The 20194-nt window shown below is 35.5% G+C and overlaps 1 protein-coding gene across 3 annotated transcripts in view; it reads left to right on the top strand.

Moving 5' to 3' along the window:
• FAF1 (Fas associated factor 1) overlaps positions 1-20194 on the top strand; it is a 490154-nt gene that overhangs the window by 393979 nt on the left and 75981 nt on the right. For all 3 annotated transcript variants that reach the window (XM_049700116.1, XM_033435552.2, XM_012534460.3), the window contains 2 exons: positions 7995-8131; positions 12978-13066. In XM_049700116.1, the coding sequence (XP_049556073.1) occupies positions 7995-8131; positions 12978-13066 (226 nt within the window). The remainder of the gene's footprint in view (positions 1-7994; positions 8132-12977; positions 13067-20194) is intronic.

Consider the following 20194-nt stretch of genomic DNA (forward strand, 5'->3'; position numbering starts at 1 on the left):
GTCAGGAGGGGAGCTTAGAGTATGAACTTGTGGACAATACCTGCTATTTTGAAATGGGACCAAGTGACCTATCAAGGTAGAAGCATAGTGAAAGAGGCCTGGGAGACCATGATAATTCATACCAACTAACTGTCCTAGTTAAACTGATTTCAGCAAAGTAGTTGGAAGAGGAAAAGGAAGGTTGTATGGTCAACATTGTCATGGTGGAGATAAAGGTTACTAAAGCATGAACTGGCCCTTTCATGTAACACATACATACTGTTTGGCAGTAGGTGCTAGGAATGCAGAGGTGAATAAGAGATAATTCTCCTAATAGCAGTCCAGGAGCACTTTCTTGGAACAGAAAGTTCTCCCTGATTTCTAAACTCCCATTCCGTTCTCTGATTTTTTCCAGCACTTAATCTGAACCAATAAATCTAGCCCCCAGTTATATATCAGATTATGTTTCCTGTTTGAGGCTATAACCCTAAATATTCTTAGTGTCTTAAGGACACAAACCATGTCTTACCTTGTTGTATATTTCATAGACCCTCATAAATAACGATCAATTGGTAAAAGGCAGAACACAGAAGAAATATTATCTGGCATTTAACAGAAATTTGCCCTCTTGTATAGCCCCTGGAAAATGAATCTTCTCTTTACATTGCTAGAGAAAGAATTTCTGCATTTGATAAGACATTGGGTTCAATGTTCTCTGTTATCTCTCCCAACTTAAAATAAAATGGGGTACTTACATGTTTATGTTCTTACTCTTGGTGAGAAGGCAGCCAATTATCTATTTATTTATGATTATTGTCCCTCTAAAAAAATTAGTATAAATCAGTCCCTATAGATTAGTTACAGCCCTGTCATTAAACTGTCAGTGCCTCAAAGCCTTTCCACTAGAGTGATTTATAGATGACAACAAGGAGATATTTGTGTTTTCTTTTTAACTCTGACTACTAGTCTATTAAGACAATTTAGCAGTTTACTGTTACTGGGTAGTCTTAAACCACAGACAGGTGAGAGATGCTTTTCAGATTAAATCTTCCCAAAATGTCATCCTGTGTTTTCTTAAATTTGCCTTTAGTTTGGCTGTGTTCTCTAACATGGATACAATATTTGAATTTGCACGGAGAGGCATTATACTATCCTTTTAGAAAACAATTTGGCAATATGAACCACTAATCATTAAATGATTCTATACCTTTTTACCCTATAATTCCACTTCACAGACAGGTTTTTTCCCTAAGGAAATACTTTAAGAATTTATGTAAGTATTTTTTATAATGATAAAAAAAAACTAGAAAGAAAAATGTAGCTGTAGGTGAATAGCTATGAATATAACAGCTTATACATCTATACAATGGAATATTATTCAACCATTTAACATGCTGGTTCATTACTATCGTATAGAAGGCTAAAAAACTGTATCCAACTAAACACTGATTACCACAAAAAGGAAAAGATATATTTGAGCAAAAAGACTGATAAGAAATAGACAAATGTGATTAACATTGTGTTAAAAGTTTGGGATTTCATGCAGTTTTTCTTTATTTTTATAAGAGAGTTACTATCTTACTTTCAAATTATTTATTGATTGGGCAATACATTCACTTTAATCAAAACTCAAAAGTTGTAGAAAGGTATGTAATGAAAAGTCTCCTACTTATCCTTGTTTCTAAGTTACCTTTTCTAGAGGTAATGTTTTAAGTTTCTTATTTGTCCATCCAGAGATTATTTTATATGTAAGCAAACAAATATATAATTATTTTTCCCCAGTTTTACACAAATGGTAAGCACTATTTAACACCCTGCTTTTCCCACTAACATTATATCTTAAAAGATAGTTCATATCAGTTCATAAAGAACCCTTTCTATTTTATGGCTACATAGTATTCCTTTGAATTCTATAAGGTACTATAATTTATTTAACTAGATCCTAGTGGTTGACATTTGGGTTATGCCCAATATTCTGCTATTACAAGCTTACAGTAAATAACTATGCACATATGTTTCCATCTGAAACTACATCTGTAGATTAAATTCCCAGTTGTAGGAGTGCTAGATTAAGAGTTTGTGCATATTTAATTTTAATAGACACTGGCAAATTGCCCACAAAGGAGTTGGTACCAATTTCACTCCTACTAACAGTGTACAGTAGTGCCTGTTTCCCTGTAACCTTGCCAATGCAAGGTGTTACCAAAATTTTTTTGTCTTTACTAATCTGACAGATGAAAAATGGTTTCTTAGTGTACCTTTAATTAGGACTTACTCATTATGAGCTATTTTGAGTATTTTTTCACATGTTCATGAGCCATTACTATTTCCATTTCTTGAAGCTGTCTTTATATATTATTTGTGGATCTTTTCCTAATTGTTTGTTAAGAGTTCTTTATATATTAAGGAAATTAGCCCTTTTTCTGTAGTTCGAAATTCAGAATTTTTTCCCCTGTTCATCATTTATCTTTTGGCCGAGTTATGGTGTTTGTTACCGTGTGAAAATAGTCGAAATTATCAATTGTGTCTTTTATGCTTTACTCTGCTTCAGCTATACTAACCTTCTTGTCACCTTTCAAATATGCTAGATACTCTCCAACTTTAAGGTCTTTGTTTTTGCTGTTCTCTCTGCCTGGAATTCTCTTCCTAGAGACATGTGTTCCGCTTCCTCCTTCACCTCTTTTGAATCCTTGATCAAATATCAACTTCTCAGTGAGACCTGACTTCTCTATTTAATATTGCAAACCACCCCCCACCCGGCCTTGTTTTTCCTCCATCACCCGGAGCTCACAGACTGTAATTTTGTGTCACATCGAATTGCAGCTCACCTATACAAATGAAGCAAGTGAGAATTATCATCTTCAATGTGGTCATCACCTCAGGAGACTAGACACTTGGTCCAGTGAATATGCCATTGCCCAAAACATTTAGGGAACAACTTCTTTAAAATCTACCTTCAGAGAGAGCTTAAAGCCTTTCAAGGAAAGCAGTCCTGCGTCCTAAAAGCGGTATTTCTCAAAGTGTGTTCCATTAACCACTTATATCAGAATCACCTTGGATGGGGTTGGGAGCTTATTAAAAAGGGAGTTTCCTGGGCCTTACCCCACATCTGTTGAATCAGAATCTCTGGGGGATGGGGCTGAGGAACTTGCCTTTTGAATAAACTTCGTAGGTGATTCCTAGGCCATTAAAGCTTGCAAATCACTGCCATTATAGTCAGTGTCTTCCAGCTTGTTTACCTAACTCATTTTGAACCAAAGACTTAGGACTATTTCAAAAAATCAAAGCCACCCTTAAAGGACAAAGGCACATATGCCAGTGGTGCTGAAGATCATCTCAGGGAATGAGCTGAACAATGGATAGGCATGCAGACTTGTGGAAATGATGTTGTGGAAGGAGACAAAAGCCTTTGGCTGGTTTTGGTATGCTTGACAATGCTAGCACCTTGATAAGTCTTACTTCACACGTTAAAGGACCTTGGCTTTAACTTCCCTATTAAAAGGAAAAGAAGAAGAAAGGAGAATTGTGTGTTGGCTAGATAGGTATGATCTCTAAGGTCCTTTCTCTATTTTGTGTTCTGGTTATTCTACTGTTGTACATAAATGTTTTTTAACCAACTCTAAACACATGAATGAATATGTATAAGTAATGAGGCTTATTACTATAGCAAAAACTGCAAGCTTGGTTTGCTTTAAAGAGAAGAGCCTCCTTAAATCAAAGTGACTTCAAAAGAAGTAGTATAAAAAACAACAACAACCAAAAAACACTTGGCAACCCATATTGGAAAAGTCCTATAGTACTGTTGAATGTGAATTTCTTCTGCTCAATGACCTTTCATTTTGGACAAATGGTTCACACATTATCAGAAAGACATTTAATGTGTTTAATGATTCAAGGGTAAGCAGCCAGGAATTGTGATACTGATTCTTGGTTTTAAATTAGTTAACATTACTAAACATAAATTGCAGCATTTATAATTGTACTTACTTATTTCTCAAATATCAATACCTACCCTTTCATTCTCTGAATGAAAATAAAACCAATGACTGTATTTGTCTAGTCAACAATTCTTTCATGCTGTGTCTTACTATGCAAAAAATCTTTCAGTGTTGGCCCATAGGTATAAGTTACCATTTTAATCCTGAAAATAATTATGATAAAAATGTGAAATATCATGATGCATTTAATAATGATTAAATAGCTACCAATTTTAAGGGCCTACCATATTCTAAGCACAATTCGGAGTACTTTCTGTGACTTACAAGAATATAGGTATTTTAAAGATGTGTTATTTCCAGTTTATATATGAGGTTCCTTTAAACTTATGGAAGTCACATTGAAATGCATAATCAGGAAGCCTCACACAGAGGCTTAGCAGTTTTGTAGCCTCCATTTTTTATCAAACGTGCCTCTTTACATTACCTGGTATACAGTAGGTAGGCAGTAAGTGTTTGTGGAATTTCATCACCCTCCCCCTAAATTGCTGTGTTTCTTTTTTTTTTTTAAAAGAAGATGTTGGGGGTAGGAGTTTATTATTTAATTTATTTATTTTTGCTGTGTTGCGTCTTCGTTTCTGTGTGAGGGCTTTCTCTAGTTGTGGCAAGCGGGGGGGCCACTCGTCATCGCGGTGCGCGGGCCTCTCACCATCGTGGCCTCTCTTGTTGCGGAGCACAGGCTCCAGACACGCAGGCTCAGTAGTTGTGGCTCACGGGCCTAGTTGCTCCGCGGCATGGGGGATCCTCCCAGGCCAGGGCTCGAACCCGTGTCCCCTGCATCGGCAGGCGGACTCTCAACCACTGCGCCACCAGGGAAGCCCCTTGCTGTGTTTCTTTTAGTATGTATTTTATGTTGAAGTACAGTTCAGTAAAAGTCACTGACTTACGTAATTATGAGTTTGATTGAAAGAACTAAACTATATCCTGTTTTGAATTAAAATGAGATTACTTTTTCGTATATCTGATTTATTAGTAATCCTCGTTTCCATTAGCAAGATAGAAATGATCTCTGCTTCAGAGACTGAAAATTTTACTAATGATTAATATACGCTAGCCATCAGATGTTCTGTTTATTTTTCTCCCCAAACTTTAGATTAAAACCACTTTATCTTATCTTTCCAATTTTAGCCTTCTAATAGCAAGAATTGGTGAATATAAGCTACTAATTATGTTTTTTCTTTTCTTTCCTTTTGGGCACGCCGGACGGCATGCAGAGTCTTAGCTCCCCTACCAGGGATTGAACCCACACCCCCTTCAGTGGCAACACAGCGTCCTAACCATTGTACCTCCAGGGAATTCCCTATATCTTGTTTCTTTACCAAGGCTAGAGTGTGAGGCTTCCCGCTCCTTCTCCCCACCACCTCCACCACGACCTACCCACCCACCCCTCCAGGGACCAGTGAGTTGCAGGAATGCAATTGCTGTGGAAATCATTTCTCCCTTCATGACACCTGACTCTGATGAACACCATATGCAGTTCGATTGACAAGTTTGGTGCTGCCACTAGATGCACTGGCACACTTTTATATCGTCACAAGGAAGAAATACCACAAATATGAGAACCACATTTGTTCTCTTAAAACAACTTGTTTTTCCCATGTTTGATTTTGCTCTAATGTTTTGAACTGGATTTTTGCTGCTGGTAGTGTGCTGCGAATGGTAACTTTGTGTTGTGAATGATCTTGAGAGGAAGAAGCAGAACCTCCCAGCCATTAGAAAGATTTGATATTTGTGTTGTGAAGTTCTTGTAAATTATAATGGAAGGAACTGACAAGTAGGAATTTTTTAATTTGGGGCTGTCCATTGGCCCTACAGGCTGTCGATGATTGCAATTTGAAAATCTCAAAGTAAACATGATCATAGGAGATTAATCAAATTAATTAAACTTTTAACAAAGTCTCTCTTCGATTAGAACAGATTGTTAGTTAAGGCCACTAGAAAACATCAGCCGGCTGTGTGATCCCTTTATATTTCTCAACTGCTTCTTAAATATTAGAATGATTTGCTAATACCTGGTAGAAAACTGATCACTGTGCTTTTTATAGTAATTGAATGGCTTAATGGTTAATGTGATGTTGAAAGCTGTACCTCCCTTGAATATGTTTCGTGTAGTTTTGAAATTTATGTTATATATTAATTTAAACCAAATAAGATACCCACATTTTCATAATTATTTTCTCTTCTAGCTCATTTTCACAGAAAGGGGATTTGGGATGTACACAGTTGCCAGACAAAATTGTCTTGAAATCAAATTCTTAAAAGCACTAAGCCAACCTGCCTGCTTGCCTCCCTTCTTTTCTTCCTTCCTTCCTGACTTCTTTCCTTCCTTCCTTTTTTGGGGGTCTTCTCTTTGGCTAGTATTTAATATCACTTGTGAGGCTAGTGCTGTGATGGCCATCTACTGTGTGGTATCCACTTAATCCATTGATGTGAAAGCAACAAGGACTTATTTTCTCCCTTTTGTAGGAAATGGCATTCCAACTGTTTTTTGACATCTTTAATTTTAGAGGTTGCCAATGATCAGATCAGGGTCAAGACTGACTTCAAATATTTTAGTAAGAAGCAGAAAGAAAAATGAGATCCTAACTTTCTAGTCTCCTGATCTACACATCTCCATTGATGAATTAAAGCTATATGGGTGTGAAATTTGGTATGGAGACTTAGGCTGCTTGAGCACCTTTTATCCCATAATAGTTGTGGAATGTGAAGATCTGAATTTTCATGGGGGCACTGATATTTCATGGCCAACAATTGGTTTTTTAAAGGCCTTGTCATTTCAGATTGCCATGGGGTCCGGTTATTGCTGCTCTAAATGTGTATATGAACCTGCCTCCCAATGAACTTATTGCAGTGGTGCTAACTTGTCTTGACACTCTTGCCAACAGTTCTAGTGGCCCTGTGTGTAGTCACCGCACAGGTTTTGTGGAGGATTCAGCCTAAACTTCTGGGATGAATTTCTATGGACAAGAAATATACTGGCTTTAAAAATTAAGAGGTTTGATTCTGTTTTGAATATGGATATCAAATGAATCTGAGCACATGACATTTTAATGCCGTTTGTCTTTTCAAATAGATTTACCTTCTAATGCATGTGATGACAAGACTTTGCTCATCAGATAGAACATACATTTCAGAGGAGTTGTTACCTAAAATATTATCATAAGGCATAAGAAAACACACGATTTAAGTTGCCTTTCATGAACATAATTAAGAATTAATAAGCCAGTACCAGTGGCTAGTCCCCAGAATTTCCACTGTTTTGCCTTTTGTGACCTGTGTTATTAAAAGTCCATTATTTTTACAGACTTTATTAAATTGGATCTTATTAAAGCATTCTATATTTGCATTTGGTCTTTCATAATTCATTATTATTATGACATTTACTTTTTACCATCAGATCTGAAAACATATCATAAGCTACCCTTTTCTCTTGAAAGAAATGCTAATTTCAAACAGTCCTCTAATAGAAGAGAAAAGCTTTATCAGTTTTTTCATTTATTCCAGATCGTGTTAAGAATACTAATGCTAGACTTCAGTATGCTAATATCTCTGAGCTTTTTTTGGTCAAAAGCTTAGAATTATTATTTTTATCCCATACCAAGTATGAAACTAGAAGACCTCCTACTACTGGAGAAAACACAATTCTAAAGTACAATTCTTGATTCTAAGGACTTGTGAAAATGTTGCTAGATCCTGTTTAGACTAGGATGATGCCGGTTAATTTAACTTTTACCACCCGATATTTGTCCTCTTTAAGAAATTTTTCCTCTTAAAATTCATTTTGTTTGTTTTTCTCATAGTTTAGGGTAATATAGGGTGTGTGGCCTGCTTTTCTGTAGGATAATCATTTCTATACCATTTATGATGTAGTTGAAAACTTAATACAGTAATATTTTACATATTGATATCAGACTGTCTAATTTTAATATAGCTAATAAAACACAATGAATTTTTCTTAGCGTAGTGATAAATTTATTAAACTCTGAAATGAAACTAACTTTGGATTTTGTATCATTTTAGATTTCTGACAATGTGCAATAGACACTTTGGCAGCGTTGTTGCACAAACCATTCGGACTCAAAAAACAGATCAGTTTCCACTTTTTCTGATTATTATGGGAAAGCGATCATCTAATGAAGTGTTAAATGTGATACAAGGTAAAGTACATATCACAAGGGAAGTAGAGTGTCTCCTTATGTATGTGATAACCTTGTAACATTTACCATCAAAGCTGAAAGTAATTCTCTGTATTAGTGAATATCTTTGCATTTTAAAATATAGAACACCCGGAAAAAGAATATCTTCAAAAAGTATAGGTGCGGGCTTCCCTGGTGGCGCAGTGGTTGGGAGTCCGCCCGCCGATGCAGGGGGCGCGCGTTCGTGCCCCGGTCTGGGAGTATCCCGCGTGCCGCGGAGCGGCTGGGCCCGTGGGCCGTGGCCGCTGGGCCTGCGCGTCCGGAGCCTGTGCTCCGCAATGGGAGAGGCCGCGACAGTGAGAGGCCCGCGTACCGCAAAAAAAAAAAAAAAAAAGTATAGGTGCTATGAAATATGCTTCATGAAAATCCAACAGAAACATCTTAATAAAACCGCACAGCCCTTGGGACATAGGATAATCATGTTAAATATTCAGAATTGCTAAATTTTCTAAACTAGAAATTAAGCCATAATCAGTCATCAAATATGATATTTCATTCATACACACAAACACACACACACACACACACACACATATTTCTTGCTGTAATGTTGATTGGTTGAAGGAAATCCTTATCTTTAGTTATCTGGAAAAACCAGTGACTGGATATTGTGAATTGAACAGTTCACAGTGGCAGTCGTTTCTCCTCATTTGTGTGAATCCACGTCTAGAATGCAACCCTGAGGTGTGAAGCTATAGGATGCCTGTCAATTTAATCACAGTGCACACATTCTTTACCAAAAAAATGAGTGATATTTTTTATGTTACTAATGTATCCTAAGGATTAGTATAAAAAATTCCTTTATACATGGCAAAGCTTACATTGAAAACAGTATCTTTTCTATGCCACAGGGAAAAGGATGTTTCAGATGCTCGAAGCTAAAGCTTGTGTCTGAGATACTTAATTTCTGCCCCTATTTAAGTCACAAGTTCTGTAGCAGATAATGTAATGGAGGAAGGGGTATAAATTCAAGTGCCTTTAAAACTCAAATAAAACAAAACCTCTGCTATTTTATGTTTTCTCTATAGCTAGAGCATTCACTTTCACAAACAATGTTAAAGAAGACCTGCTGCGGGAACAAAATGCATAAAGTAAATAGATAATGAAGATAATATTTCATTCCTGTTTTCATATTAATTAATCATATTAATTAATTTCATATTAATTAAGATAATATTTCATTCCTGTTTGCTGTAATATTTCCAGCAATATTACAGTCAGTAGTGGTTCTCAAAGCATGGTCCATGGGCCCTAGAGGTCCCCTAGATCCTTTTAGGGAATCTACAAGGTCTATTTTTGATAGACTCTTTTTTTGCTTTTTTTTTTTACTGTATTGACATTTGTACTAAGTGGCACAAAATCAGTGCTGTGTAAAACTGCTGGCATCTTAGCACAAATCAAGGCCATGACACAGAACTGTACTGGTAGTCATATTTTTCACCTCCATGTATGTGCATTTTTTTAAATTATTATTTTATTAATTTTTAACCGTCTTTATAGTTTGTGTGACACAATGGGCAGACATTTCTCCAGGATGAACAAAGTGAGTCTGTTACTTCAAGAAAAAGAACTGACAACATTTGTTGCCAATGATAAAATTTGAGTTTTTAAGCAAAAAGTTATATCCTCCATTTAAGATTGACAGCTTAAATACTTTTCTGGTGATGTCAATGGTGATGATAATAAATGTGATTTTTTTGATATCATAAAATTAGATGTGTCAACATTCAGAAGAAATGCATGACTCCGTGAACCAATATTTTCCAAATGACCAATGCATAATGTTATAAACTCATGCATGAGTAAAAGATCCATTCAAAGGGCAAAATAGACCAGTGGATTTTAATATAACAAAGTACAATAAGTTCATTGATAACGGTTTCAAATTCCTCACATACCTAACCTTGAAAAAAATTCCACTTGTCAGTTTGGGTGTATTAGGAAAAATATCTACAATTATCTATTAAAATACTCCTCCTTTTTCCAACTATATATCTGTGTGAGGCCATAATTGCTTCATAAATTTCAACCAAGACAACACATTATAGCTGGTTTAATGTAGATATAGATATGAGAATCCAGTTGCATTTTATTAAACCAGACATTAAAGAAATTTGCAGGGCTTCCCTGGTGGCGCAGTGGTTGAGAGTCCGCCTGCCGATGCAGCGGACACAGGTTCGTGCCCCGGTCCGGGAAGATCCCACATGCCGCGGAGCGGCTGGGCCCGTGAGCCATGGCCGCTGAGCCTGCGCGTCCGGAGCCTGTGCTCTGCAACGGGAGAGGCCACAGCAGTGAGAGGCCCGCGTGCCGCAAAAAAAAAAAAAGAAAGAAAGAAAGAAATTTGCAAAAATGTTAAAAAAAATTACATTCTTCTCACTGAACTTTTTCGTTTGGAACATATAGTTATTTTTCATAAATGTGATATTTATATTAACAAATTATGGGTGGTTTTTTTTTTGATGTTGGGGTAGGAGTTTAGTAATTTATTTATTTATTTTTGCTGTATTGGGTCTTCGTTTCTGTGCGAGGGCTTTCTCTAGTTGTGGCAAGCGGGGGCCACTCTTCATCGCGGTGCGCAGTCCTCTCACTATCGCGGCCTCTCTTGTTGCAGAGCACAGGCTCCAGATGCACAGGCTCAGTAGTTGTGGCTCACAGGCCTAGCCACTCCGTGGCATATGGGATCCTCCCAGACCAGGGCTCAAACCCGTGTCCCCTGCATTAGCAGGCAGATTCTCAACCACTGCACCACCAGGGAAGCCCCAAATTATGGGTTTATTATTGTTACTTTTAAATGAATTGATAAATATGTTTCAGAAATTTCAGTTTTAATTTCTAACACAGTAAATGTTGGTAACCATAACCCACATAAAAATTCTTCAGGGATCTCAATAGTTTTTAAGAGTATAAAGAGGTTCTGTTGCAATAGGCTATAAAAAATAAATTTTCCCTGAACTGCATTAACTGGAACCTTTCTCCACCTTGGATCATTAAGGGCTTAGGTATAAAATACCTTCAAGCACAGTTTGGCAATGAGCCTGTATAGTTAGGGCTGAAGCATAGTTGATAAGCAGTGGCTTTAAGCCTGAAAATTAATGACCAGTGTGTAGTACCTGTAAAATTATACTATTTCCCCATTGATGATTCTAGTACCCTCCACAAAGTATTCATGCCCCATACTCGTTGTTAGTCACTACAGTTTACAAATAAGAAATGGAAACCCAAAGATTTGCCTGGTAACAAAATCTACGTTGAAGGTTCTCTTATTAAACTTTTTGCCATTTGTTATATCTGTTAATAATAACTGTCAGTGATTGTGTGTGTGCTATGTACCAGGCACTTTACATTATCTCTGATCCTTCTAAGAACCCTACAGAGGAAGTGTTATCTTCATTTTGCAGATAAGGAAATTGATCGTTAGAGAGCTAAAGTCACTCCCTCTTCTCTTATTCATTTGTTTACTAAGTGAATATTTATTAAGCCCTTGTCATGTGCTAGGCAATTTCTAGGTACCAGATCATGTAGTTATAAGTAGCAGAACTAGGGTTAGAACTCTGACTACAAAACCAGTTCTGCTTTCTTGGTAACATGATATCACACCAAGATAATACTTGTTCTCTAGCTCATTTATTGAGAGAGTAGTGCTGATGTGACCAAATTAGATTATTTCTTTGGCTAAGGACCGCAGCTGCTCCCTAACTGCATGTTGCCAGTGGTCATAAAGGAAACTGGGAAAGGACCATTGAAAGATTATGTTAGTCAAACCCTACTCTGGAAGAATACAAGCAAGGATGCTTACTATTTGTTGTCTCGTTGGTGGCCATTCCATTAACGGGACAAGAAGACACCTTCTCAGGCCCTGGAGAAGACAGGCTCTTTTGCCTGTAGGTTTGAAAGAAGAGAAAAATTGCTATATCTTTATGTATCTTCATGAGTTTCCTTCTCTCTTGTAGATGCATCCAAAGCAAATAACAGAATTTAATGCCTGCAAGAAATGGCATATATTTGCTATATGTTTGTTACAAACTTGGACAGGGATAAAATAGCATTCAAGAAAATCAAACATTACAATACCTTCTCCGTAAAGATTATAGCATAGTCATTTGAAAGCAGCTGAAAGGGAAAAATATCAGTTGGGAAAAAAAAAATTTTTTTTTTTCAGAAATTGAATTACTGCTTTTTTCACCAAAGAATTTTTAGTGATAGGAGATAATTCTAAGTAAACAGTATGCTAAGATGGCAAAGGAGACAGGCTTCTGAGTCAGACTCATGTGGTTTCAAATCCTGGCCCTATAACTTAACCAACTTGACGTTGGTTAGTCAGGTTACTTGAGCTCTCTAAGCCTCATTTTCCTTCTCGTTACAATCAAAATCATAATAACACCTTCATAGAATTGTTGTACAGATTAAATGAGATTTTATATCTATAAACCTAATCACTTAATGTAATTTGTTTGGCATATAAACAAATGGTAGTTGTTGCTAGCATTATTAAGTAGATATGTTTTCCTAACTTGAAAGATACTTTGATCCTCATGACTTGGATATTCTTGTAGTGCTGAAAGTCCTTCTTATTAAGTAAGAGACTGTTCCCTCAAATCTAAGTATTCTGAAATTTTAATTGCCAATATACTGCTTTGTTCTCTTTCTGAAAATATGAAACTTTTCAGTGAAAACATGAAAGTTTTTATTAGCATGCCAGTCTGTAATTTTTTTAGACTGTAGTTATTCCTTACTGATTAATTCTAGAATGACTTTCCATTTTATAATGATTTTAATGTGAAGTTTGGCTATCTCCATGTGTTGCTAGGTAACACAACAGTGGATGAGTTAATGATGAGACTCATGGCTGCAATGGAGATCTTCACGGCCCAGCAACAGGAAGATATAAAGGATGAGGTAAGGTGAAATGTTAAGTAGACCTTTAATAGGATTTTGTTGAGATGATTTGTCAAATGGTGATGCTTGCCTATGTCATGATGGATAAATAAGGCATTGATGAAGATGTGTTTCCACATGAACGAAGGGTTTTTATGCCACTGAATTTACCTTTCAGTCCATTCTTTTCATGACCCAAGACCCAACAATTTGTTTAACTTTATGGACATTTATACTTTGCTAGATTTGATGGCAGGAGGTCAATTTACAGGAAACGAATTCTGAAGCATGTTTACAGAAGAAACTACAGTTCAGGAAATCCAATCTATTATATGGGTTTTTCACTCACTTTTAAGGTCCTCTTACTCTTTTTAAGTATTGAGATTGATTAGCAATAAACACATTTTACACTTGAACATATTTTTGAAGCACTGTGAGAATTAGTAAAAAGATCACCAGAATTCTGAATTTAGCAGTCTCCCAAACATATTTAGATGGTATAGATGAGATGAGCATGGAACCTCAAATAGAATAATAACAGCAATATTCATAATGACAATAGTAGTCAACACTTACTGAATATCTGTAATGTACTAGGCACTACGCAAAGCACTTTGCATTTATCATCTCATGTGATCCTCAAAACAATCCCTTGAGGCTGCATATGAGTCAGAGTTCTGGCTAGAAACAGATGACACTTTCAAACTGGGTTGTTTGAAAAGAGTTTAATAAGGGAACTATTTATGAAGATATGGGCAGAGTTTATGGGAGTCAACAATGGATAGTACATTCTAGGGCTAAAGAAGCCATTGCTACCCTTAGGCCTAAAGGCCTAGGAGAAGGTGGTATATGAAGAGGATCGCTTCTATTAGACAGATATAGCCAACCCTTGGTGAACTGGTAAGGAAGAAACTAAGGAATAGCTTCCCTTTCCTTTTATACTCTGATCTCCTGCTAGTACCTCCTATTGACCTAACCCAACTAGAAACTGAAAGGCAGGCAAGTGAACCTCCCTGGGCAAAAAGCTAGGTACAGCATGGATACTGAGGGGCAAATGGAACATAATCCAACACAGATTGGTATTGTCATCTCTACTTTTCAGGTGAGAAAACTGAGGATCAAAAAGTTTAAGTTAATTTACCCAAGGGCCACACATCTAGTAGGATCTATAATAATCTCAAGTAATTATTAGTGCTTTATCAGTCAAGAAATTTCTGGATTTGGAAAACAGTCTCAAGATAAAATATGAAACAAATCTTATCATTTATTAATTTGAGATACTAAGTTTGTATATCCATCAAATTATTCTTTTTAATTTTCTCTTTGTTTTTAATTTTTAAAGAAAGATTTACATAGAACAAATAAAGGAGAGTTTGATTTCTGAGCAATGATGAAAAGTTTCCGCGTATAATGAGTGTTTTCAATACAATACTCTTTAGCTATTACAAATGGGAAAAACATAAACAATTTCCATTTAACCTTGTACTGTTGTATTTAACTTTATTTACTTGTCTCTGTCTTCTACTAGACTGTGAGTTAAAGAGCAAGGGTTGTATCGTATTCATGTTTGTAACTCTGTCTTCTAACAGTGTACCTAGGACAACGTAGGCACTCAAAAAATGTTTGTAAGTGATTGAATAAATGAATAGTTGAAAGAATTTACATGAAATAATATGACTTGAAAAAATAATACTTGATTACAATGATATAAAACCTGATGTATCCACATTAACAAATATGAAAATTCTGAGCACTATACCTAGAGTTTTAATACTCAGTAGATTCCTTTTATTGCTGTAAAAATGTTGTTTGTAATTTTTCTTAGTAGTGTTTCATTTACTCTGAGGGAAAGGTAATCGGGTATATGGTAGAATGGTGTTTATCTGTTACTTTATAAATTGACACTGACATTTTGAAATAATGAAGTACTGTACTTAGTTAGGAATTTGTAATAATAGGTGTGTTGCCATTCAAGATTACATTTATCCTGGAATAGAGGCATTGATTGACAATAATTCACTAAACACATTCTTCAGCCATTTAAATCTTGAGTCTCATTAGTACTCGATTTACAGATTATGCTGTATAATAATATGAATGCACAATATTTGCATGCATATTCCCAGTTCATTCTTTCATTTTAATTTGTGTTCCTCATAATTCATTGGTAAGGAAATTGACTTTAATTCGTTTAATACTGAGCACAAAACTTAATATGAGGGTTACAGGAAAAATCTAAGACTCCGTATAATTGAAATTTTTTATTGAAATTTAACTGCAAGAGATAAAAGATTTCTCTTTGTTTTTGTTTTTAGAGTGTCTTATGAAAGTTATCTTTCAGGTCATAAGTAGAGTTCCTAAGAAAAGCTTTTCTAAGTTTAAAAACTTCTTTTAGACTATGCACAGATCATGATTTGGTATCTGCTGAGTAAGTGATAAGAAACACTGTCCCTTGTAATTGTGAATTTGGCTTTACTTTATAAAAAATTTCAAATAAGACTTAAGCATACAGTTAAAATTAAATTGTGAACACGTTTGAAGGATGGCTTCCTAGGCCTGAATTTATTTAAACTTATCTTTGGTTCAGTTACGTCCGTCATTTCAATGATACCATTGTATTAGTGCAACCAGAGATGCCTATATTACATAAAGCTTTTATTAAATAAAACCAAGCCCAAAGCATATTCATACTCTGAGTCATTCTTTAATGGCTCAGAATGGGCTAACCTTTATATCGCTAATTGTTCTGTCTCTAACCAGGAAGTATAAATTATGTATGAGCCTCTGTTTTGACAGAACTATCTCCATATAGATTTATTCATAGACATTTTTATTAATGGTATTAGTTTGGTTTTATAAGTGTTTACTGAGCATCTGTGAAGAATATAGCACTGGGCTAGGTCCTGGGGACAGAGAGGTGCTTTGCTCTAGTGAGGGGCTATTTGCAAAGAAGGGATGAGGAGAAAAGCAAATATCACTATATGATAGTGGCCACATTTTAGCATCTGTTTTTGATTACAGCTTGGTTCCAAACAATAGATGCTTTCTAACATGTAAATGGAGTCAGTTTTTTCATATGCACTAGTTTTTTTAGCCGTGAATAATGTCAAAACCTCTGATTATCAAGAGTTTATTATACTTAGCTCTTGATCTATTTGTGGTTTCGTTCATTTGTTCGTTCATCCATTCAACACTAATTTACTTAGAATCCTCTATCGTAGGTGCAAGAATTACCCCTTTCCAGCCTAACCACTCTGATTAATTTGTATCTAAACAATATCTCTGTAATTGTCAAAACCCAAATGTTGGAGATCAGGGCAGATTTCAAGGTCAGGAACAGCATTCTCATTTCTTGGGTAATGGTAAGAATATACTAGTGGAACATGGGCAACATATGCCAGAGGGGCCTTTTTAGGCTTACCCTTTAAGGATTCTGATTTGAGACTTAAAAACAGTACTGCCACAGCACAGAGAGGGTAGGTTTATTGGCTCAAGGCAGCTTTTTGTGTTGCCAAAGGAAATTGTTGGCTTTGTGTTTGCCCCATGGAATGTGTAACTTTTTTGTCCTAAGTTTTGTCTTTATCTTACTGTTTGAAGCACTGAACTCCTTTTCCTTTCATCTGTTTAAAATCTCACCATTGTCATACCCATTCTCTTTCCAGAACTAACAATGATAAACAGGATACAGATTCTGGCTTCTGTTGATGTTTTCTTTAAAACAGGAGTAAGTCATTCCAAGATAGAGAATAAAAACAGTATCTTTGTGCAAAAACTAAAGCAAAACATATACAACAGACCAACCTTTAAAGGATCTTTCACTATTAGGCTTCTTTAAAAATATATCTGGACTACTTCCTGAAGCTAGCAAGAATAGTATCAATAGTTTTGTTAGGAGAGTTTTCCCTGATATAGCTATGTATAAATCTATATGTGAGATTAAAAACAAAAACAAAAGTCAGTATTTTTAAACATCAGAATTTCACTGAAAGTGTAAAAGTCAGAGAAGATCTAATACCCAGAAGTAACTTTAAGGAAGAAGAGCTAATTGAGTTAACTGTTAATGATTCGAGCACTAAATGGATAGCTGAGAATACCATAGATGGCTTTCTGTAGTTGGTTGCTTTCTGCTCACAAAAGGGTGGTTGTTTTTTTTTTGTTTTTTTTTTTTTGCGATATCATTGACATATAACATTGTATTAGTTCCAGGTGTACAATGTTAATGATCTGATATTTGTATATATTATAAAATGATCACCACAATAAGTCTGGTTAACATCCATCACCACACATAGTTATAATTTTTTCTTGTGAAGAGTATTTTTAAGATCTACTCTTAGCAACTTTCAAATATACAAAACAGTATTATTAACTGCAGTCACCATGCTGTCCATTACACCCCCATGACTTAATTATTTTATAACAGGAAGTCTGTACCTTTCAACTAACTTCATCCATTTTACCCACCTCTCAATCAGCCACTCCAGCCCGCTCACGCTGATCTCTGCCAACCATCAATCTTTTCTCTGTATCTGTGAGCTTGATTTTCTTTTTTTTTTTAGATTCCACATATAAGTAAGATTATGTGGTATTTTTCTCTGACTTATTTCACTTAGCATAATGTTCTCAACGGTCCATCATGTTGTCAGAAATGGCAAGACTTTCTTCTTTTCTATGAATGAATAAGATTCCATTACACACACACACACACACACACACACACACACCACATTTTCTTTATCCGTTTATTCACTGATGGACATTTAGGTTGCTTATATGTCTGAGATGTTATAAATCATACTGCAGTGAACATGGAGGTGCATATATCTTTTCAAGTTAGTGTTTTTGTTTCCTTCAGGTAAGTACCCAGAAGTGGAATCTCTGGATCATATGGTAGTTCCATTTTTAATTTTTCTGAGGAAGCTCTATACTGTTTTCCATAGTGGCTGCACCAATTTACATTTCTACCAACAGTGCAGAAAGGTTCCCTTTTCTCCACATCCTCGTCAACACTTGTTATTTTTTGTCTTCTTGATAATAGCCATTCTAACAGGTGTGAGGTGATATTTCATGGTTTTAATTTGCATTTTCCTGATAATTAGTAATGTTGAGTACCTTTCCTGATAATTAGTAATGTTGAGTACCTTTCCTGATAATTAGTAATGTTGAGTACAACATGGTGTACCTGTTGGCCACCTGTATATGTTCTTTGGGAAAATGTCTATTCAGAATCCCTGCCCATTTTTTAATCAGATTGTTTGTTTCTTTTGCTATTGAGTTGTATGAGTTATTTATATATTGAATATTAATCCCTTATCAGATACATGATTTGCAAATATTTTCTCCCATTCAGTAGCTTGCCTTTTCATTTTGTTGATGGTTCCCTTTGCTGTGCAACAGCCTTTTAATTTGATGTACTCTTCTGTGTGTATATTTTTGCTTTTGCTGTCTTTGCTTTTGGTGTCAGATCCAAAAACATCATTGCCAAGACTGATGATAAGGAGCTTACTACCTATGTTTTCTACTAGGAGTTTTATGCTTTCAGATCTTAATTCAAGTCTTGAAACCAATTTTAGTTAATTTTTGTGTATGGTGTAAGATAGTGGCCAAGTTTCTTTCTTTTGCATGTAGCTGTACAGTTTTCCCAACACCATTTTTGGAAGAGACTGTTCTTTCCCCCTTGTATATTCTTGGCTCCTTTGTCATAAAATAATTGACAATTTATACATGGGTTTATTTCTGGCCTTTCTGTTCTGTTCCATTGATCTATGTGTCTGTTTTTATGCCAATACCATACTGTTTTGACTACTGTAGCCTTGTAATATAGTTTGAAATCAAGGAAGCCTTATGCCTCCATCTTTGTTGTTGGCTTTTTTTTCTTCTTCTTCTTCTTAAGATTGCTTGGGTATTCAGAATCTTTTGTGGTTTTATACAAATTTTAGGATTCTTTGTTCTATTTTTGTGAAAAATGTCCTCAGAATTTTGATAGAGATTGCATTGGATCTGTAGATTACTTTGGGTAGTATGAACATTTTTATTCCTAGGTATTTTATTCTTTTTGATGCAGTCATACATTGGATTGTTTTCTTAATTTCTCTTTCTGATAGTTTGTTGTTAGCATGTAGAAACATAACAGATTTTTGTATGTTGATTTTGTATCCTGCAACTTTACTGAATTTATTAGTTCTAAAACGGTTTTTTGGTGGCACCTTTAGGGTTTTCTATATATAATATCATGACATCTGCAAATAGTGACAGTTTTACTTCTTCTTTTCTAATTTTGATGGCTTTTATTTTTTTTTCTTGCCTGATTGCTCTAGCTAGAACTTCTGATACTACATTGAATAAAAATGAAACGAAAAGAACATCCTTGTCTTGTTCCTTATCTTAGAAGAAAAGCTTTTAGCTTTTCACAGTTGAGTATGATGTTAGCTATGGGCTTGTCATAAATGGCCTTTAATTTGTTGAGGTACATTCCCTCAATACCCACTTTGTTGAGAGTTTTTATCACAAATGGATGTTGAGTTTTGTCAAGTGCTTCTTCTGCATCTATTGAGATGATCATATGTTTTTTATCCTTTGTTTTGTTAATGTGGTATATATCACATTGAGTTATTTGCGTGTATTAATCCACTCTTGCATCCCTGGAATAAATCCCACTTGATCATGATGTAATATCCTTTTAATGTGTCATTGAATTCAGTTTGGAAATATTTTGTTGAGGATTTTTGCATCTGTGTTCATCAGGAATATTGGCCTGTAATTTTCCAATCCTGTGGTGCCCTTGTCCAGTTTTGGTATCAGAGTGATGCTGGCCTTATAAAATGCATTTGGCAGTGTTTCCTACTCTTCTATATTTTGGAGGAGTTTGAGAAGGATTGGAATTAATAATTCTTTAAATGTTGGTAGAATTCACCTGTGAAGCCATCTGGTCCTGGACATTTGGTTGTTGAGAGATTTTTTGATTACTGATTTAATCTCCTTAAATCGATCTTTTCAGATTTCCTGTTTCTTCATGATTCAGTCTATACATTATGTATGTGTCTATACATTTATCCATTTCTTCTAGGTGATCTAATATGTTGGTGTATAATTGTTCATAGTAGTCTCTTATGATCCTTTGTATTTCAGTGGTATCAGTTGTAATGTATA

This window comes from Orcinus orca, chromosome 1, assembly GCF_937001465.1.
Source record: "Orcinus orca chromosome 1, mOrcOrc1.1, whole genome shotgun sequence".
Lineage (NCBI taxonomy): Eukaryota > Metazoa > Chordata > Mammalia > Artiodactyla > Delphinidae > Orcinus > Orcinus orca.